General features: G+C 38.9%; 1 protein-coding gene across 2 annotated transcripts in view; it reads left to right on the forward strand.

Moving 5' to 3' along the window:
- The window catches only part of DPP6 (dipeptidyl peptidase like 6), a 764,679-nt gene that overhangs the window by 364,884 nt on the left and 376,074 nt on the right, over nucleotides 1-23,721 (forward strand). For both annotated transcript variants that reach the window (XM_029234469.1, XM_029234470.1), the window contains exon 2: nucleotides 2,649-2,763. In XM_029234469.1, the coding sequence (XP_029090302.1) occupies nucleotides 2,649-2,763 (115 nt within the window). The remainder of the gene's footprint in view (nucleotides 1-2,648; nucleotides 2,764-23,721) is intronic.

The following is a 23,721-nucleotide window of genomic DNA, read 5'->3' on the forward strand; positions in this document are numbered from 1 at the left end:
AAGTGGGCTCTGCTATCAACGCCTGTTTGGTTATCCTATTGTGCATTCGTCCATCCAGTAATATACACTGAATTGGTTTTCTGTTCTTAGCACAGTGAGCATGCAGGGAGCAGAGTCTTTGTCCTCTTTCTGAACTGTCCTTTCATTCATTTTCCCACTTACTGGAGCCACCTCATGGTTCTTCATCTTTCTTTTCCCTGCCCTGTGTGTCCATAGAATGTACACTGTGTTAGACATTTTTAAGATCTCTTACATCCACCTTCCTCCCTGGGCTCGCCCTCCTGGATCCCTGGGAGCTGTTCATCCACCCTGCTCACGTCCTGGTGAAGCAGCCCATTCTGTCATGAAGCAATACTAGTAGTTAGAAATTCTGAAGGTTTTTTGATACATAATTCTGTCTCTGTGAAATTTCCTTTTGGTTCTAACTCTGGCATCTGGACTATGCAGAAGAAGTCCTCTGTCTGGCATGTGATAATTCAAATAGACAGAGACTAAGTATTTGGTTTTTGAGTCTGAACCCTTCCTTCAGCCTTACTTCATATGACATATTTTGCAATGTCTCTGTCTTCGGGTCCTCTTTGTAGAAACACTCTGTCCATCGTTATCTCTGACAATATCCAGCCTAGACCTGGACACCATATTGTGAGCGTACTTGGGCCAGGGAGGGACCTGCTGGGAACATCACTGTAACATCATTCAAGTACACTTCTGCAAGGAAATTAGTGACACTACTGGCTGCTCAAGAAGTTGAGGCAAAGCAGAAGTCTTAGGGTTTTTTTTTTTTCATATAAACTTCTATCAGTGCATCTAATAGATATATTTAAAACAAATTTTAGAATCCTAGATTATTCTTACTAGAAACAAGATTTGAAAGATATCCATTGTTTGAGCTGATGAAGACAATACCACTAATTTCATCATTCTTCATCTTGATAAGATTCAGTCTTGAGTATGAAACCGTTATGGTTTTGATTGTTACCCTGGGATTTAATCTGAACAGTGTTTGAGAAATGTCCACTTCGGTTCTGTGGGAGGTCATGTACGCTATCATGGTCTTAGGAATAGTACTACTGCAAGATTTATGCTATTCACAGCTTTGGTGAGAATGGCTTATTTCCTCTGTAAATGAAATGAAAAGCTGCTGAATCAGTGAGATCTGATCACTTCTTGTCACTAGCCAGCGACTTCCTCCCATAGAAAACCCTATCCAATAGGAAATGAGGTTGACTCAGTATAACCTTTCGTCGTAATTTCATACTCATGTTTAGTCTTATTTTCAAGTGCTGAAAAGCCACTTTTTAGTAGGCAAATTCAGTTCTCAATGGCAAATAAGCATACTGGTAGAAATTTCTAAAAACTGTAGAACACTTTCCTGCTAAGGTTTTAATGGTCCTCAGAATTTTTCTTAATTGGATAACCTAGATGGCCAATATTAATTGTTTGGAGTCAAATTTTTCTTGATTCTATAACCTAGATAGCCAATATTAAATATTTAGATGTCAAATATTATTTACTATCCCATGGTTGAATATTATCTATATTTTGATTTACAGAAATCTGATACATTCTAATGAACTTTCAGCCTTGGATAAGGGTGTATTTATATATCACGTTGCCTACTTTTTGAGGCCATCTCCATCCTATTGCATTTTGACTCGCAGTTAATGCAAGTCGCAATAGTGGGCGCTATAAGAGAGAATATTTTGTGATCTATGTATAGGCAGGAGGGGCAGTAATTCATTTGCAGTGTGACCATATGACTTAATTTGCCCTGGAGAGTCCCAGTTGCTCTTGTATAATTAATAATAATAATTATTGGTATGTAACTATTATATTTATTGATTATTAATATTACTCCCTTTGTCTCTCAAATGATCCTAGTTTGGACTGTAAATTATATAATCATCCTAATTTGAAAGGAACTGAAAGTTTGGTCTCAGCAGCCAATACGCCTGATTAATTTCCTAGATCTTTTCAACCTTTAGCATTCTTTAGCAATGTCTCCAGATCCCCCTCATACCCCCAACACCTGCTATAATGCGGTCCCTGGAGGGGACTAAAACCTAGAAAAGGGGTAGGTGGGTTGCCCAGTGCACTAGCAAGACCTGGGAAGTCTTAAAGCTTTGTTTGAGGAGCTATAGAAGGAAGAAAAGGCCCAGGATGGTGAGAAGTAGGCAAACGTTGATTAAAATTGGCACATAGTATGTGCTAAATAAATGTTTGAATTTGGTAGCCTGAAATAGGACTTAACAATGTGGATGTCAATGAAGAGAAAGATGAGAGCGATCTTAGGGCTGGAAAATTCATCATACTTGGGTTTGATTCGATGGGGGTTAATAGGTTGGCTGTAATAAGAAACACCACAATCACCCTATGCTGTGGAATCTAGTTTACTGGGTGGAGAAGCATTAAGTTACACAAAAGCTGTAAACATAATATCCAATTCTTCTTGAGATAAGGCTTTGCCATGGGATAGAGAAGAGAACCTGGGACCTTTGGACACTGAGGCAGAGGGCAGAGAAAGGAGTTGATCATACCTTCAAGGATGAGAATACGCCTGAGCTCTTGATTTGAATGAAGTGTATCCACTGGCTTATTTTAGTTCCTTATTTTACTCACAGAGTTTCTCTTTCCTGCTGTTGCTTTAGGAGCTGGTGGGGAGTAATCCTCCACAAAGAAACTGGAAAGGCATAGCGATCGCACTGCTTGTCATCCTGGTCATCTGCTCCCTGATTGTCACCTCAGTGGTGCTGCTGACACCAGGTACTCACATTTATTCTTGGAAAAGCAAGCTGCTATAAGGGAGAAAGGGCATAAGTTTACTTTGAGATTTTTTCTAAGTAAATACCCATTATATAATTTATTTTTCCCAGGTTCTAATTCTCATTGTGCCATACTTTAAAATGATGTAATACACTTTCAATAAAAAAGATCTATTTTACATGCTTTGAATTTGTTTAGATAATTGTTGACTGGGTGGAAATTCTTGGCATATATTAAAATTCACAAGTATTAATTTATGCTTGATGAGCTTAAAGATGGTGTCTTTATAAATATAATAATTTTACATATCTAATGGCATTCCTGGGTGTGTTATTGAGGATGAATTAAGAAAATTATAAAAACAACATATATTGAATGTGAACTAAGGATAAACTAAATATTAGATACTACTGATGAAATAAAGGAAGTATAAAACAGAATCAGTAATCTCTCAGGGAAGAAAAATACACAAAAATTGTCCACAAAAGTCTACAGAAAAAAACATATGTAGAGATGGATTATTGAAAGTTTCAAACTTTGAAACTTATAAGTTGTATAGAAGCTGAGAGGAAAGAGAGAGAGAGACCCTTTATGATAAAGTTCATGGAGAAAGTAATATGTGAAGTGGGCTTTAATGGAGTGGTAAGAATTTAGTAGCAAGAGAGTGGTGAGATTAGGGCAAGAAGAAAGCCTTTGCCCATAAGATAAACATGTGGGGGTCATGATAGGAAAACATTATACCATATGTAAATAGTGTGTAACTATCCATTCCCCTTGTCGTATTAGGTGTCACTTTGTGTGGACAAAAAAAAAAAATGTTCCAATCCTCAATAAATAGACTACACGGGTATTAGACTTTAAGGGGGAAAAAATGCAATGTAAAAAAATTTTTGATACGTACAAGAAGTGCAGGCAAATTTTGAGGTATGTTTAAACTATAATCACAAATCTTAAATGGAAAAAGAGTAGTTTGTACCCTGAAACCAAAACTCAAGAAAGGTATTACAAGAAAACTACAGACCAGTATCTCTTTTGAATATAGATGCAAAAACCTCAGCAAAATACTAGCCAATAGAACCAAATTACCAGCAACATATAAAAAGGATTATACACCATGATCAAATGGGATTTATCCCAGGAAAAAAATTTGGTTTAACATATGAAAAATCAATGTAATACACCCATATTAATAGGATAAAGGGAGAAAAAAACATGGTCATCTCAATAGATGCAGGATAAGCATTTGACCAAGTTCAGAATCCTTTCATGATAAAACATTCAACGAGCAAAGAAAGAAACTTTCCCAACCTTATAAAGAGCATCTATAAAAAGCCCACAGCTAATATTATACTTAACAGTGAAATACTGAAAGTATTCCTGCTAAGATCAGGAATAAGACAAGGATATTCACTCTCACTATTTCTTTTTTTTTTTTAATTTTTTTTGCATTGTTTAATTGAAGTATAGTTGATGTACAATACTATATAAGTTACAGGTGTACAATATAGTGATTCACAATTTTTAAAGGTTATACCCCATTTATAGTTATTATAAAATGTTGGCTGTATTTCCCATCTTATACAATTTTTTTTGAAATTTTGAATTTTTTTTTTATATATAACAGGTTCTTATTAGTCATCAATTTTGTACACATCAGTGTATACATGTCAATCCCAATCGCCCAATTCATCCCACCCCCACCCCCCTGCCACTTTTCCCCCTTGGTGTCTGTACGTTTGTTCTCTACATCTGTGTCTCAGTTTCTGCCCTGCAAACCGGTTCATCTGTACCGTTTTTCTAGGTTCCACATATATACATTAATATACGATATTTGTTTTTCTCTTTCTGACTTACTTCACTCTGTATGACAGTCTCTAGATCCATCCACATCTCAACAAATGACCCAGTTTCGTTCCTTTTTATGGCTGAGTAATATTCCATTGTATATATGTGCCACTTCTTCTTTATCCAGTTGTCTGTCGATGGGCGTTTAGGTTGCTTCTATGTCCTGGCTATTGTAAATAGAGCTGCAATGAACATTGGGGTGCATGTGTCTTTTTGAATTATGGTTTTCTCAGGGTATATGCCCAGTAGTGGGATTGCTGGATCATATGGTAATTCTATTTTTAGTGTTTTAAGGAACCTCCATACTGTTCTCCATAGTGGCTGTATGAATTTACATTCCCACCAACAGTGCAAGAGGGTTCCTTTTCTCCACACCCTCTCCAGCGTTTGCTGTTTGTAGATTCTCTGATGATGACACTCTCACTATTTCTGTTGTATTGGAGATTCAACAGAAACGTTGTATTGGAGATTCTAACAATTAGGTAAGGGAGAAAAAAGACACCCAGGTAAAAAAGAAGTAAAACTATCTCTATTCATAGATGGCATGATCTCATGTATAGAAAATCTTAAAGAATCCACAAACACAAAAAATAAAACATATTATAACTAATAACTGAGTTCAGCAACATTGGAAGATACAAGACCATTATACAAAAATTATTTATATTCCTATATACTTGTAATGAACAATTCAAAAATGAAATTTAGAAATGATTCCACTTACATTAGTTTCAAAGGGAATAAGTCAACAGTCTGCAGCCTTTTTGGCACTGGGGACCGGTTTCGTGGAAGACAATTTTTCCATGTATGGGGGTGGGGAGGGATGGTTTCAGGATGATTCAAGCACATTACATTTATTGTGCACTTTATTTCTAGTATTATTAAATTGTAATATATAATGAAATAATTATACAACTCACCATAATGCAGAATCTGTGGGAGCCCTGAGCTTGTTTTCACTTGCCACTCACTGATAGGGTTTTGATACGAGTCTGCAAGTGATTGATTTATTATCTCTGTGCAGTCAAACCTCTCTGCTAATGATAATCTGTATTTGCAGCCGCTCCCCAGCGCCAGCATCACCGCCTTGGCTCCACCTCAGATGATCATAAGGAGCAAGCAAGCTAGATCCCTCGCATGCGCGATTCACAGTAGGGTTCGCGCTCCTATGAGAACCTAATGCTGCCGCTGATCCGACAAGAGGTGGAGTTCAGGCAGTAATGCAAGCTATGGGGTGTGGCTGTAGATACAGATGGAGCTTCACTCACTTGCCCGCCGCTCACCTCCTGCTGTGCAGCCCAGTTCCTAACAGGCCATGGACCGGTAGCGGTCCATGGACCAGGAGTTGGGGACCCCTGGAATAAGTTACTTAGAAATCAACAAAAGAAGTATAAGACTTGTACACTGAAAATCACCAAAGATAATTGAAAGAAATTAAAGAAGACCTAAGTAAGTGGAAAGCTATCCCCATGTTCCTGGATTAGAAGATGTAATAGTGTTAACATGGCAATACTTCGCAAATTTATCTACAGATTCAACCCCATCCCTATCAAAATCCCAATTAGTTTTATTGCAGAAATTGACAAGCCAATTCTAAACTTCATATGAAAATGCAAGGTACTCAGACCAGCCAAAACAATCTTGGGGAAAAAAAAACAGTTGAAGGACTTACATCTCTGATATTAAACTTCCTCTAAAGCTACAGTAATCAAAGTATTGTGGTACTATCCTAAGTATAGATACATAGGTCAATGTAATAGAATGTAGAGTTCAAAAATAGACCCATACAGTTATTTTCCATTCATTTTTGACAAGGGTGCTAAGACCATTTGATGGGGAAAAAGTAGTCTTTTCAACAAATGGTACTGGTACAACTGGGTATCTACATGCAAAGAATGAAACTGAACTCCTACCTCACAGTTTGTACAGAAATTAACTCAGTGTGGCTCAACAACCGAAAAATAAGAGCTAAAACTATAGCACTCCTAGAAGAAAACATAGGAGTAAATCTTTGTGACCTTGGATTCAACAGCTGTTTTTTTAGATATGAGACCAAAAGCACAAGCAACTCAAGAAAAAATAGATAAATTTGATGTCAGCAAGCATAAAACATTCTGTGTATCAAAGGACACTATGAAGAAACTGAAAAGACAACCCACAGAATGGGAGAAGCATATTTGCAAATCATATCTTTAATAAACATCCAACGTCCAGGTTATTTAAAGAATTCTTACAACTCAAAACAAGAGACGAACAATTTAATTTAAAAATGAGTAAAGGATTTGAACATTTCTCCAAAGAAATACCAATGGCCAGGAAGCACAAGAAAAACGCTCTACATCATTAGTCATCAGGGAAATGTAAATCAAAATCACAGTTAGATGCCTATATATACATATTATTTTTTGTGCATTTATTTTTTATACAATTTTTAAAGGTTACACTCCATTTACAGTTATTACAAAATATTGGCTCTGTTCCCTGTGTTATACTAAAAATGCTTGTAACCTGTCTTACACTCAATAGTTTGCACGTCCCACTCCCCCACCCCTATATTGCCCCTCCCCTCTCTCTCTCCCCACTGGTAACCACCAGTTTGTTCACTATATCTGTGAGTCTGCTTCTTTTTTGTTGTATTCACTAGTTTGTTGTACTTTTTGGATTCCACACATAAGTGATATCATACAGTATTTGCCTTTCTCTGTCTGACATTTCACTTAGCATAATACCCTCCAAGTCTAATTCAAAAAATATATATATATATATATTTTTTAAGCAAAATAACAAGTATCTATGAGGATGTGGAAAAATTGGAACCTTCATTCAGTACTAGTAGGAATGTAAAAGTGTGTAGCCTCTGTTGAAAACATTCTGGTAGTTCCTCAAAAAATGAACCACAGAATTACCATACGACCCAGTCATTCTACTCCTAGGTATATACCCAAGGAAATTGAAAATATATGTTCATACAGAAATTTGTATACAGATATCCATAGAAACATTCATAACAGCCAAAAAGTAGAAACAACCCAAATGTCCCTCACCTGGTGAATAGATAAACAATCGTGGTATATCCATACAATGGAATATTATTCAGCTATAAAAAATGAAATATGGATGCATACTACAGCATAGATACAACTTGAAAACATTATGCTCCGTGCGTGAAGTTAGATAAAAAGGCCACATATTGTATGATTCCACAGTAGACAAATCCATAGAGATAAAAAGTAGATTAGTGGTTGCCAGGGACTGGAAGTGGGGAGAGTAAGAAATGTCTGTTAATAGGCATGAGATTTCTTCTATTATAAAGACATTATAGTTTTAGTGCAGTTTTAAATTCACAGCAAAATTGAGAGGAAGGTACAGAGATTTCCTACATATGCGCTGCCCCACACATGCATGGTTCCACTCATTATCTACATCCGCACCTGAGTGGTACATCTCATACAACTGATGAACCTACCTCAACACATCATAATGAGACCTCTTTTGGGGGTGATGCAGATATTCTGGAATTCGATAGTGGTGATGAATGCACAGTTCTTTAACACATTGAAAACTACTGAGTTGTATACATTAAAAAGGTAAACTTTATGATATGTGAATTTTATCTCAATTAAGATGTTAGCATAAACAATGGTGGGAAAGTTGTTTAAAAAAGTGATTCAGGGAGGACCTTGAAGATGGCGGAGGAGTAAGACGTGGAGATCACCTTCCTCCCCACAAATACATCAAAAATACATCTACATGTGGAACAAGTCCTACAGAACACCTGCTGAATGCTGGCAGCAGACCTCAGACTTCCCAAAAGGCAAGCAACTCCCCACGTACCTGGGTAGGGCAAAAGAAAAAAAGTAAAACAGAGCCAGAAGAATAGGGACAGGACATGCCCCTCTGGGAGGGAGCTGTGAAGGAGGAAAAGTTTCCACGCACTAGGAAGCCCCTTCACTGGCGGAGACCGGAGGAGAGCACAGCAACAGGGGTGCAGAGGGCAAGGTGGAGAGATTCCCACACAGAAGATCGGTGCCGACCAGCACTCACCAGCCCGAGAGGCTTGTCTGCTTACCTGCCGGGACGGGTGGGGGCTGGGAGCTGAGGCTCAGGCTTTGGAGTTCAGATCCCAGGGAGAGGACTGGGGTTGGTTGCGTGAGCACACCCTGAAGGGGGCTAGTGTGCCACAGCTAGCTGGGAGTGGGTCCAGGAAAAGTCTGGATCTGCCTAAGAGGCAAGAGACCATTGTTTTGGGGTGCGTGAAGAGAGGAGATTCAGAACACTGCTTAAACGAGCTTCAGAGATGGGCGCATGCTGTGGCTATCAGCGCAGACACCAGAGACGGGCATGAAACGCTAAGGCTGCTGCTGCAGCCGCCAAGAAGCCTGTGTGCAGGCACAGGTCACTATCCACACCTCCCCTCCCAGAAGCCTGTGCAGCCCACCACTGCCAGGGTCCCGTGATCCAGGGACAACTTCCTCGGGAGAACACACGGCGCGCCTCAGGCTGGTGCAACGTCACGCTGGCCTCTGCCACCACAGGCTCACCCTGCATTCTGTACCCCTCTCTCCCCCTGGCCTGAGTGAGCCAGAGCCCTCGAATCACTCACTGCTTTAACCCCCTCCTGTCTGGGCGAAGAACAGATGCCAGAGGGTGACCTACGTGCAGAGGCAGGGCCAAACCCAAACCTGAACCCCAGCACCAGTCCCCTCCACCAGGAAGCTTACACAAGCCACTAAACCAACCTTACCCACTGGGGGCAGACACCAAAAAAATCGGGAACTACGAACCTGCAGCCTGTGAAAAGGAGACCCCAGACACACTAAGTTAAGCAAAATGAGAAGACAGAGAAATACACAGCAGATGAAGGAGCAAAGTAAAAACCCACCAGACCAAACAAATGAAGAGGAAATAGGCAGTCTACCTGAAAAAGAATTCAGAGTAATGATAGTAAAGATGATCCAGAATCTTGGAAATAGAATGGAGGAAATACAAGAAACATTTAACAAGGAAGTAGAAGAGCTAAAGAGCAAACAAACAATGATAAACAACACAATAAATGAAATTAAAAATTCTCTAGAAGCAATCAATAGCAGAATAACTGAGGCAGAAGAACGGATAAGTGACCTGGAAGATAAAATAGTGGAAATAACTACCACAGAGCAGAATAAAGAAAAAGGAATGAAAAGAATTGAGGACAGTCTCAGAGACCTCTGGGACAACATTAAACACACCAATGTTTGAATTATAGGGGTCCCAGAAGAAGATGAGAAAAAGAAAGGGACTGAGAAAACATTTGAAGAGATTATAGTTGAAAACTTCCCTCATGTGGGAAAGGAGATAGTCAATCAAGTCCAGGAAGCACAGAGAGTCCCATACAGGATAAATCCAAGGAGAAACATGCCAAGACACATATTAATCAAACTATCAAAAATTAAATACAAAGAAAAAATATTAAAAGCAGCAAGGGAAAAGCAACAAATAACATACAAGGGAATCCCTATAAGGTTAACAGCTGATCTTTCAGCAGAAACTCTGCAAGCCAGAAGGGAGTGGCAGGACATATTTAAAGTGATAAAAGGGAAAAACCTACAACCAAGATTACTCTACCCAGCAAGGATCTCATTCAGATTTGACAGAGAAATTAAAACCTTTACAGAGAAGCAAAAGCTAAGAGAATTCAGCACCACCAAATCAGCTTTACAACAAATGCTAAAGGAACTTCTCTAGGCAGGAAACACTAGAGAAGGAAAAGACCTACAATAGCAAACCCAAAACAAGTAAGAAAATGATAATAGAAACATACATATCGATAATTACCTTAAATGTAAATGCATTAAGTGCTCCAACCAAAAGATATAGACTGGCTGAATGGATACAGAAACAAGACCTGTATATATGCTATAAGAGACCCACTTCAGACCTAGGGACACATACAGACTGAAAGTGAGGGGATGGAAAAAGATATTCCGTGCAAATGGAAATCAAAAGAAAGCTGGAGTAGCAATTCTCATATCAGACAAAATAGACTTTAAAATAAAGACTCTTACAAGAGACAAAGAAGGACACTACATAATGATCAAGGGATCAATCCATGCAGAAGATATAGCAATTGTAAATATTTATGCACCCAACATAGGAGCACCACCTCAATACATAAGGCAAATGCTAACAGCCATAAAAGGGGAAATCGGCAGTAACACAATCATAGTAGGGGACTTTAACACCCCACTTTCACCAATGGACAGATCATCCAAAATGAATATAAATAAGGAAACACAAGCTTTAAATGAGACATTAAACACGGTGGACTTAATTGATATTTATAGGACATTCCATCCAAAAACAACAGAATACACTTTCTTCTCAGGTGCTCATGGAACATTCTCCAGGGTAGATCATATCTTGGGCCACAAATCAAGTCTCGGTAAACTTAAGAAAACTGAAATCGTATCAAGTATCTTTTCCAACCACAACGCTATGAGAATATATATCAATTACAGGAAAAAAACTGTAGAAAATACAAACACATGGAGGCTAAATAAAACGCTACTAAATAACCAAGAGATCACTGAAGAAATCAAAGAGGAAATAAAAAAATACCTAGAAACAAATGACAATGAAAACACAACAGCCCAAATCCTATGGGATGCACCAAAAGCAATTCTAAGAGGGAGGTTTATAGCAACACAATCCTACTCTCAAGAGACAAGAAACATCTCAAATAAACAGCCTAACCTTACACCTAAAGCAGTTACAGAAAGAAGAACAAAGAAAACCCCAAACTCAGTGGAAGGAAAGAAATCATAAAGATCAATCAGAAATAAACGAAAAAAAAATGAAGGAAATGATAGCAAAGATCGATATAACTAAAAGCTGGTTCTTTGAAAAGATAAACATTGATAAACCATTAGCCAGACTCATCAAGAAAAAGAGGGAGAAGACTCAAATCAATAGAATTAGAAATGAAAAAGGAGAAGTAACACCTGACACTGCAGAAATACAAAGGATCATGAGAGATTACTACAAGCAACTCTATGCCAATAAAATGGACAACCTGGAAGAAATGGACAAATTCTCAGAAAAGCACAACCTTCCGAGACTGAACCAGGAAGAAATGTAAAATATAAACAGACCAATCACAAGCACTGAAATTGAAGCAGTGATTAAAAATCTTCCAACAAACAAAAGTCCAGGACCAGATGGCTTCACAGGCGAATTCTATCAAACATTTAGAGAAGAGCTAACACCTATCCTTCTCAAACTCTTGCAAAATATAGCAGAGCAAGGAACACTCCCAAACTCATTCTATGAGGCCACCATCACCCTGATACCAAAGCCAGAAAAGATGTTACAAAAAAAGAAAACTACAGGCCAATATCACTGATGAACATAGATGCAAAAATCCTCAACAAAATACTACCAAACAGAATCCAGCAGCACATTAAAAGGATCATACACCATGATCAAGTGGGGTTTATCCCAGAGATGCAAGGATTCATCAATATATGCAAATCCATCAGCGTGATACACCATATTAACAGACTGAAGGAGAAAAACCATATGATCATCTCAATAGCTGCAGAAGAAGCTTTTGACAAAATTCAATACCCATTTATGATAAAAAAAACTCTCCAGAAAGTAGACATAGAGGGAACTTACCTCAACATAATAAAGGCCATATATGACAAACTGACAGCCAACATCCTTCTCAATGGTGAAAAACTGAAACCATTTCCACTAAGCTCAAGAACAAGACAAGGTTGCCCACTCTCACCACTATTATTCAACATCGTTTTGGAAGTTTTAGCCACATCAGTCAGAGAAGAGAAAGAAATAAAAGGAATCCAGATCGGCAAAGAAGAAGTAAAACTGTCACTGTTTACAGATGACATGATGCTCTACATAGAGAATCCTAAAGATGCTACCAGAAAAGTACTAGAGCTAATCAATGAATTTGGTAAAGCAACAGGATACAAAATTAATGCACAGAAGTCTCTTGCATTCCTATACACTAATGATGAAAACTCTGAAAGAGAAATTAAGGGAACACTCCCATTTACCATTGCAACAAAAAGAATAAAATACCTAGGAATAAACCTACCTAAGGAGACAAAAGACCTGTATGCAGAAAACTATAAGACACTGATGAAAGAAATTAAAGATGATACATACAGATGGAGAGATATACCATGTTCTTGGATTGGAAGAATCAACATTGTGAAAATGACTCTACTACCCATAGCAATCTACAGATTCAATGCAATCCCTATCAAAGTACCAATGGCATTTTTCAAAGAACTAGAACAAAAAAGTTCACAATTTGTGTGGAAATACAAAAGACCCCGAATAGCCAAAGCAATCTTGAGAACGAAAAACGGAGCTGGAGGAATCAGGCTCCCTGACTTCAGACTATACTACAAAGCTACAGTAATCAAGACAGTATGGTACTGGCATGAGAACAGAAATATAGATCAATGGAACAGGATAGAAAGCCCAGAGATAAACCCACACACATATGGTCACCTAATTTTTGATAAAGGAGGCAAGAGTATACAATGGAGAAAACACAGCCTCTTCAATAAGTGGTGCTGGGAAAACTGGACAGCTACATGTAACAGAATGGAATTAGAACACTCTGTAACACCATGCACAAAAATAAACTCAAAATGGATTTAAGACCTAAATGTAAGGCCAGACACTCTAAAACTTAGAGGAAAACTTAGGCAGAACACTCTATGACATAAATCACAGCAAGATCCTTTTTGGCCCACCTCCTAGAGAAATGCAAATAAAAACAAAAATAAACAGATGGGACCTAATGAAGCTTAAAAGTTTTTGCATAGCAAAGGGAACCATAAGACAAAAAGACAACCCTCAGAATGGGAGAAAATGTTTGCAAGTGAAACAACTGACAAAGGATTTATCTCCAAAGTATACAAGCAGCTCATGCAGCTCAATATCAAAAAGCAAAGAACCCAATCCAAAAATGGGCAAAAGACCTAAATAGACATTTCTCCAAAGAAAATATACAGATTGCCAACAAACACATGAAAGGATGCTCAACATCACTAATAATTTGAGAAATGCAAATCAAAACTACAATGAGATGTCACCTCACACCGGTCAGAATAGCCATCATCAAAAAATCTACAAACAATAAAAGCTGGAGAGGGTGTGGAGAAAAGGGAACCCTCTTGCACTGTTGGTGGGAATGTAAATTGATACAGCCACTATGGAGAACAGTATGGAGGTTCCTTAAAAAACTAAAAGTAGAAGTACCATACGACCCAGCAATCCCACTACTGGGCATATACCCTGAGAAAACCATAATTCAAAAAGAGTCATATACGACAAAGTTCATTGCAGCACTATTTAGAATAGCCAGGATATGGAAGCAACCTAAGTGTCCATCGACAGAGGAGTGGATAAAGAAGAGGTGGCACATATATACAATGGAATATTACTCAGCCATAAAAAGGAACGAAATGGAGTTATTTGTAGTGAGGCAGATGGGCCTAGAGTCTGTCATACAGAGTGAAGTAAGTTATAAAGAGAAAGACAAATACCGTATGCTAACACATATATATGGAATCTAAAGAAAAAAAACCGGTTCTGAAGAACTTAGGGGCAGGACAGGAATAAAGACACAGACATAGAGAATGTACTTGAGGACACGGGGAGGGGGAAGGGTAAGCTGAGATGAAGTGATAGAGTGGCATGGACATATATACACTACCAAACGTAAAATAGCTAGCTAGTGGGAAGCAGCTGCATAGCACAGGGAGATCAGCTCAGTGCTTTGTGTCCACCTAGAGGGGTGCGATAGGGAGGGTGGGAAGGAGATGCAAGAGGCAGGGAATATGGGGATATATGTATTCGTATAGTTGATTCACTTTGTTCTACAGCAGACACTAACACAACCACGTAAAGCAATTATGCTCCAATAAAGATGTTAAAAAAAAAAAGTGATTGAGTTTGGCCATTTATATACTAAAGTGCCAACAACACTTGCCTAATGGTGAAGAGGTTTCAGTGGCGGTTATGAAAAGAGAGTTGCTCTCTCCGTGAGTTTTATGAAGAGCCAGGAGTTCCTGGAACACTTGGACTCATGATTAAGCACAGAACATCTTACCGAACAGGAAAAAAATCCATTCAACTCTCAAAATCTAAATGAGTAGATTCGAGAGGGATTGGGGCAGGAGGTTGGTAAAGACAAATACTCTTCTCTTTTATAATTTTGCTGATGTTTCATATTAATTAACAATTTGTGCAAGCCGGGGACTTTAGCAACTACATATTTTTAATTAATAGAAAGGAAATCAGGTCTCCCTCAGAATTTGTGGAGCATGCGTTCCTACCTTTGCTTTTCTTTGAACATAAGTGTGCTTTATGTGAGAACATGATTATCGAAGATTTGATACTGTGATTGTCCAGCACTCACTTTGAAAGTTAGGAAGCAATGATGGTTTAGGTAGTTTGCAGTCATTCCCACCCCCACCAAGGTACTTGAGCATTCATGTCACCCAGAATCCGAGGGCTCCTGCAGCCATCACTTCAAAGGGAGGTAGAAGAGCTGCTGGTTCAGAGCAACAAGGCTGGGTGGGAAACATCTGGACTGAGTAACTTAAGGCTCAGAGCCAGTTCTGTGACCTTCCCTTCCATGTGGCCAACTCAATGCCAGGCAGAGAGCTGTCCCTGGGTCTTCCCAGCTGTACAGGGGAACTCCTATTCTCTCAAATGCAGCTGCTAATTCTGAAAGTGTTTTACATTCAGTCCTTGTGCAGCCGGAACCATCACAGCAGCATCCCTCCTGCAATAAATAGAGAACACAGTCATCGTAAACCGTTATCTTTTTGAATGATGATGGCCAGTTGTCAGGGGCAACAATGAGGTGAGGCTCTAGTGAATCCCTGTGTTCCAGAAAAGACTTTGAGCAGAATTTCTTTTATTCTTCTGTTAAAATAAAAATGTGGCTGAGCCTGCCTGACCCTTTGGCTTTGTTGGACTTTCATAGCTAGTGCTTCTTTCTCAGTTGTGCTGCTCAGGGGCTTTGTGTCCTAGGATTAGGACAGTCAGACAGGCCGGTTCAGTGGTGAGTGCCTCCCATCACCGGCTCATCCCTCTCCCGGGATGCAGCAGTGGCTTTTGTTTCAAAATTCTTCCATGCACAAGAGGATGTCAGGTCATTCAGAGCCTTCTTGAATTCACTGACATGCAGAGCATCCTCACATCGACCAATAGTGCCTATCCATTGATCAAACGTGAATGATCCCTGCAAGGGGCTGAGGGCACTGAGCTAAGTGCTGGGTGAAGTGTGGGCAAAGAAGATGCACATGTTCTCCACGGGAGCTTAGATCCACTGAGAAAGACAGAACGTAAACAGTAAGAATTTCACGGTGGTGTAATCATTAAGCAAAAGTAAAACAGAAGTCACAGGCAGGGCTGGTTAAAGACCTATTGAGTTGTGAATAACTGAATCTTGGACATAACATACGGCATGGCCATCAACTCATCCATGGCCCCCAAAGTGTCCAGCACATCTCTCTCTAGTACTGATCTCTCCATGAGTCCACGGCAGGAGTGGCTTCCACTGTACAAGGGAGGAAGCTAAGTTTTGAAGAGTAGAGAGTCCTAGTAGTAATAACACCCTGGACATATGTGCGCGGTTTGGGTGCATCCCTACCAACCTTGCTTCCCTTTCATAGACTGACTTGAAATTCATAGCATGTACTTTTTAAAACATTATCTTTTCAAGTGCTGCCTCTTTCCAGTCTTGTATTCTGGTTTGTTAAAACTCAGATTAAAGTATCTGCTTTCTACTTAACCCCTCAATCCATTACGAACTCCTTGGATTCAGTCTTTTGGTGAAAATGTTTCTGAGTATGTGTGGGTCCCCTTTCCAACTTGGGAAGGATCGTGATGGAATGCCACTTTGGTGCCCCAGGATCTCGAAGGGCCTCGTGGTAATATTTCTGAGCAACAAGTACCCTTGTTCTGTAGTGCAGCCTAATTATCACCAGTTATGCACAATTTATGTTTTAAAAATCAAATTAAAAGTGTTTAAGGCAATCTTAGTTCCAAAGGGATTAGCCAGATGAGAATGTGTCCTTTTCAGTTTTGTCATTCATTTCTCCCTTGCTAGTCTGTGCCCTTTTCTAAATTTCTCTTTGGAATAATAGACTCAAAGTTACCTTTTTTATTTTCAGATGTTAAATATGTGTCTGCAATAGGTCACACTCAGCATATGCCTTTTTTTGGGCAGCTACAGCTCTTGCATTCTGATGAAAAGGACTCTGATAATCTTTAATGCCACAGTTATGGTTGTGGGAGCTGAAAAATCCACCAGGATCATATTTGCATTAAAACATCCCTGACATTTGACTTTTCTGGATTTTCATTGTAGAGAAGATGGACAGTTGTTTGTGACGGAAAACACTAGAACACTTTCAGGTGGTATAAAAGCGAAAAGCCTTGGATATTTGAAAGTCATGTTGAAGGTAGACTTTGGGTTAAGGCCAAGCAGAGGTTACCAGAATATAAGACCCAATCTTTTGGGTGGGAGCATAACAGAGAGGTTATTGTTATGGAATTGAAATTTCATAACTGTTTGATTTATATCTAATGTTTATAACTGCATTGCTAGTGCCCAGCTCATTTTTTTTTTTTTAATTTTCACTTGGACTCAATAGGCTTTATTGAGAGGGAGAGAAATCTAGCAAATTGGTAGTTACAGTTCATAAATCGGATTCTCTTACAAGTGGGTGTAAGTGCATCCAAGTCAGAAACTTAGTCAAGTGTTCTGAATTTACACCAGTCAAAATAACATGAAATGGGTTTATGTGGGAACAAGCTACATATTAAAATTATTGATACATCTGAGAGAATCCCTGCACTTGAGTTGTTACTGCTAGTTAACAAAGAAAGTTCTGTAATAAAATTTCCATGGATTTTTTAAATAGACTTTATTTTTTAGAGCAGTCTTGGGTTCCAGCAAAATTGAGAGGAAGGTACAGGGTTTTCCCATTCACCCCCACCCCCCAGAAATGCATGGCATTCGTACCATCAACATCCCTCACCAGACGGTACATTTGTGACAGTTTATGAACACACATTGATACGTCATTATCACTCAAAGTCCATAGTTTACATTAGGGTTCATCCTGGGTGTTGTACAGTCTATGGACTGGGACAAATGTATAATGGCACGTATCTACCTTTACATTTATGATGGCATGTGTCATACAGAGTAGTCTCGCTGACCTAAAAATCCTCCATGCTCTGTCTGTTCATTCTCCCTTCCACTATAGTGCCTGGAAACCACTGATTTTTTTTTTTTCTGTCTCCATAGTTTTGTCCTTTCCAGAATGTCATATAGTTGGAATCATACATTATGTAGCCTTTTCAGATTGGCTTCTTTCACTTAGCAATATACATGAAAGGTTCCTCCACGGAGGAACTATCATTGTTTAATAGTTTATTTCGTTTTAACACTAAATGATATTCCATTGTCTGGATGTACCACAATTTATTGCTCCGTTCACCTACTAAAGGACATCTTGGTTGCTTCCAGGTTTTGGCAGTTATGAATAAAGCTGCTGTAAACATTCATGTGAAGGCTTCTGTGAGACATGCATTTTCAATTCCTTTGGTAAATACCAAGGAGAATGATTGCTGGGTCATATGATGAGTATGTTGAGTTTTGTAAGAAACCACAAAACTGTCTTCCAGAGTGGCTGCACCGTTTTGCGTTCCCACCAGTAGTGATAAGAGTTCCTGTTACTCCACATCCTTGCCAGCATTTGGTGTTGTCAGTGATTCAGATTTTCTAATTGGTCATTCTAATAGTTGTGAAGTGGTAACTCAGTGTTTTAAGTTTATCTGTTTAAGATTATGGAACAAACAATTTAAAAACATTATATATATATATAATATCATAAATATATAATATATACATATATATATTATATATATATAATATATACATACACATATATATATATATGTATAATGTTTTAGAAAACACAAAACAAGCTTATGGTTACCAGCGGGGGTAAAGGGAGGGAGGCATAAATTGGGAGATTGGGATTGACATATACACACTACTATATATAAAATAGATAACTAATAAGGACCTGCTATATAGCACAGGGAACTCTACTCAACACTCTGTAATAGCCTATATAGGAAAAGAATCTAAAAAAGAGTGGATATATGTATATGTATAACTGATTCATTTTGCTGTACACCTGAAACTAACACAACATTGTAAATCAACTATACTCGAATAAAAATTTTTTAAAAAAGAGAAAAAAATTCTGGAACAAACAATTTAAAAACATTATATATATAAAATATATATATATTTGTATATATAAATATGTATAATTTCTATATATATAAAATACTATATTGTTTGATGAATTTTCAAATTGAACAGACTACATAGCCTGCACCCAGATTAAAAAACCAGAATGTAGCCAGCATCCCAAAGCTGCCCCATATGCTTTCTCATCATTAGTCTCCCTAAGGGTAACCTAATTTCTAACATCATAAAAGAATTTTGCATACTGTTATACTTCTTGCACTTACATTATTAATGTAATCATGTAACATCTATTATTTTACAGCTGGTTCTTTTGTTCAATATAATGTTTGTGAGATTCATTGTTATACTTTAAGTTGTACTTATGCCCAGTGGTTGATGGATTGTCTTTTCATGAGGTCTCATATAATCCTCATGAAAATTGCACAGTAGCTTAACAGTAATTTAATAACTTTTGTGTATATCATAACAAGTAATGAATACCTGTTTCTTATTGTTTCTTGTAGAAGTAGGTGGTTTGCCCATTTTTTCTAGGCATTTTCTCTCTGTTCTCCTTCCTACATTAAACTCATCCCCCAAATCCAGTCTTGTCATAGTCCATCTATTATCAGTGACCATGACCAGGTGTCCTGTCATGGGACACATAGGTTACTTGATGGGTCTCTAGTGTTGTTCATTTGCACTTGGGCATCTGTGGTTGCGTTTGTAGGTTCTTTTCACACCCACCTGCCAGCTGATGAATTGGATGAGTCGTGTCTCTCTAGTCTTGAAATAGGTATTTGTTTTGCTACTCTTCTTACTGTTGTTTCTGATTAATGTGTCAATGCTAATTGAGACTAAGTGCTGTAAACAGGTGGTGCGGATAATATTTGTTACGACAATCCAGAATATGGGAGAGATCGGTGACAACAGGAAGCATTTGTGGAAGGTATTTTGGAGGATGAGGAATTTGAAAGACAGATCCGGTGTTAATGGAAGGAAAAGAAGGAGGGTCACCATGAGCCAGAATGAGCCTGGTGTGCTTGCTGAACAGGAGATGCCTGGCCTGCCAGCACTGAGGGACGGGATGAGTGTCAGGAGTTAAGGCTGACTGGGAGAGTCTGGAAGGCCAGGCACTGAATTCGAGATTGTGCTCTTATGGCTCCGACTGTCTATAACAATTTATATGTCATAACTGCTTTTAGCATGTGTTAAACCCATGAGTGATCTTATCATTGGAAGGGGGAAAAGGGCATATATGTGCTCATAAATACGTGAATATGTTTCAGGAAGTTCGTGGACCTGGTCAGCCTATCTGTTAACCATCTTAGGGATCAGCTTGAGTGTTTTTCCAAAGCCCAGATGTTATGATGTATCCATTAGAGTACTTTCGTCCATAAGGAACAAAATACCTAACTAAAATACTTCAAACTGTAGGTGTTTGTCATGTTTCCCAAAACAAGAAGTCTAGACCCACTCAGTCCCAGGATGATTCAGTGGCTCAAAGACCATCTTTCTCTGCTGCCATCATCTTCATGTCAGCAAAGTAGCTGCAACGGTGCCACGCATCTCATCTTGCACCCTCACAGGAAAGAAGGGAAAATCAGAACTTGCCTCATGTATTTCTTTCTTTCCCCAAAAGTAGCCAGGAGGCAGCTTATTCATATAACTATATTGCATGGCTACCCTTAGCTGAAAGGGTTGAGAGAACAAGGATTTCACAGGAGTCTGCCTCTGCTGAGTTGGCAGAGGGCCATGGCTCCTGGGGAGGCAGTGTAGTATCTGCCACAATCAGTAAGACCCCTTGACTTATGAAATAGTGGAGGAACGAGGTCTACATTCCTTGAACTTGAACAGTGAGTTTGCACCATTCTTTAAATTGAAACGAATTTGAAAAGAGGGAGTTCTGACAGATTCTCCTAAAAGAAAGAGTTACTTTACACTGCTACTAACCTTATAGTTAGTTGCAAACTTCCAAAGTCCTGAGAAATGTGTCCCTAGGAGAATCTTAACAATCTCTCTTCTGACTTTTCATCATTTAGTTCTAGAAGGATTGTTAGGTGCATCTTGTTTATTTATTGAAACCTTACACTAAAGAGCCATTTATCAACAGGATGGCGATAGATGCTTACTATTCATGCTTGCATGAAGACTCTAAATTAAGGCAAATGTGCCTACATATTTATTCATAAAGGGGTACTTTTCAAAGCGTTGCTACATTATGCATCCTATTTTAAAGGCATAGTTGCATATAAACTGTGAAAAGGAGTACATCTTATCCTGGCACTCTGGTTTTGTCTGGAGTCTATTGCTTGGTTTAGATGAGAGCCTGTTGGTAAATTTCAAATGAATTTTGGGATCCTTAGGGACCATGTGTTACAAGGGGCTGGCTGATCTAGTAGATGCTATTTTAGGGAAGACTCTGGCCAGTCAGGACCCAAAGGCAGCAATTCAGGTCTAAGCTGAGTTTCTGGGTCTAGGTCAGAACACAGAAATGGATGATAAAATAAAGTCAGAGAAATAGAGAGAAGTTGTCCACAATGAGCTAGGCAGCTCAGGGGACTGAAGAAGTTGAAGTTAAATCACCTGCCTGAGTGAGACAGAACTCTCACCTTAAACGCTGGTTCAACAACCATTTATCACTGAAGTAGAAACAACATGTGTATGCACTTTCTCAGATTGCTATTGCATATTCCCCAAATCCCAGATTATTGCTAACTTAACTGTGTGCTTTTATGTGAGGTATTTAAAATCACCAGAAATTAGGTTAAATGATAATCTACAGAACGTCAGATGTAACCAGTCTTTTTTCTCCATCACTTTTCCCTCGTTCAGATTCTTTTTTTATGTCTTTTTTAAAAGTTCAGTAAGTGTGTGATTATTGCATTTTCAGAGGATGCCTTCTAAAGTGGTGGGTTAGTTGGAAACGGGACAAAAGGTGTTGAGGGATGTGGTAGGCAAAAAAAGGACCTGTCATCCCAGGGGTGGGTCCTCACAGATGTGGTCCCATTAAGCATCTTGAGGTGTGGGGTTTTCTTGGATTATCCAGTGGGTCCTAAATGAAATTACATGCATCTCTGTAAGAAGGAGGCAGAGGGAGATGTGACAGAGAGGGAGGGGAGAGGCCACGTGACCAGGAGGCAGAGATTGGAGTGATACAGCCACAAGGCAAGGAGCACCCAGAGCCCCAGAAGCTGAAAGAGGCAAAGAAGGTATTCTCCCTTAAAGCTGAGTTTAGACTTCTGGCCTCCAGAACCATGAGAGAATAAACTTGCGTTTTAAGTGACCAAATTTGTGGCAATGTGTTACAGCAGCCCCAGGAAACTGTACAAAGGGAAATAAATGCCTTCAGCAATTTCACAGTGGCCGCATCTTGAAGACAGGCACGAACGTGGACTCGTGGAGCGATCAGAACTAGAGAGACATGTGCTGGACACCTTGGGGACCATGGACAAGGTGATGGCCGTATTCCATGCCTCACCTCCCAGTGAGAACCCACGCCCGCGCCTCCCTCCTCCCTGGGGGAGTCCTCTCAGTTTCAAACTGTGATTCTTTAGCATCTCTACCACCAGAAAAGGGACTGAAATTCATTCACATTAAGGTGTATACTTGTGTTTTTAAAAATTTGAGAGGAATAGACAGTATCTATCTCCCACGTTGACTTATTTCTTTTTATTATTTTACTTACAGGCACTAAGCAGATACAGACTCCACTTACAATTCATATAAACTTAACAGCAAGAGCCAAGTTAAATACAGATCAATCAACAAAGCTAATAAAATTCAAATTAAAAAGGGGACATTTTGTATGACAAATGATAATGGTTCTCGAAACTAAATCATCCGTTAAATGTGTGTAGGGTATTTGCTATTGTGACACCGATATTTTGAGATGGACATGCCTGCTCTTGCAGGCACCAGGTAAAGAGTTGCCCCGCCCACTTCTCTGTTGGGATCTGCACACCTTGTTCACGTAGCACACTGTGCTTGGGGAAGACTAAGTTAGCTGACCTTGGCATTGGTGCATCGTGAAGACACATACTCACCTAGACAATAAATTTGGGTGTGAATGTATATGCTTATGATCAGAATACAACTTTATACATATTTATTGCCCCAATGATATATATAAACTAAAGAATAAACAGTGAAAAAGATACAAACAATCTAAATTAAATTATAGTAATACATTTCTCATATTATCCGTTCTACATCCAGTCCCTAGATATCATTACCTTTGACCATTTCTGAGTTTGGTTCTTCTGGCATTCATTCCTGTCATCCTTAATGCTATGCTCGTATATCACTATTCACAGACTACTTCCCATCAAAGTAGAACATTTAGTTCACTTACATTTCCTCCCACTTCCTTTTCTTCACTCTGGGTTGTAGAACCTATCAGGTTATTTTTCGTTCCTCTGGAGATCTCTTTCATAAGTTCACGTGAGACTTTCTTTAAACATACATTTCTTGTTCTGCTGATCTTGAATGGAGCCTCCTGGCTTCTCACTAGACAAGAGGGAGAAGCTGGTGCCTACGCGTCTTCTCCTGTATCCCAACATGGTGGCTACAGCTCTTTCTCTCAGCTCTAGGTGACATTTACAACTTTCCACTTAATAAAATCTCCCCCGAAACAATCAGTTGATTTTAAAATGGAAAATTCTAACACAATGTTGTAAATCAACTATCCTTCAACTAAAAAAAAAAACAAAAACAAACAAAAAAACAGATCTTTAAAACAAATGCAAAAGCATTTTGCTTTTTTTTTTTTTTTTTTTTTTGCGGCACGCAGGCCTCTCACTCTCTCCCGTTGC

Source organism: Monodon monoceros, unplaced genomic scaffold (genome assembly GCF_005190385.1).
Source record: "Monodon monoceros isolate NGI ecotype Baffin Bay Population unplaced genomic scaffold, NGI_Narwhal_1 Super_Scaffold_2, whole genome shotgun sequence".
NCBI classification, from domain to species: Eukaryota; Metazoa; Chordata; class Mammalia; order Artiodactyla; family Monodontidae; genus Monodon; species Monodon monoceros.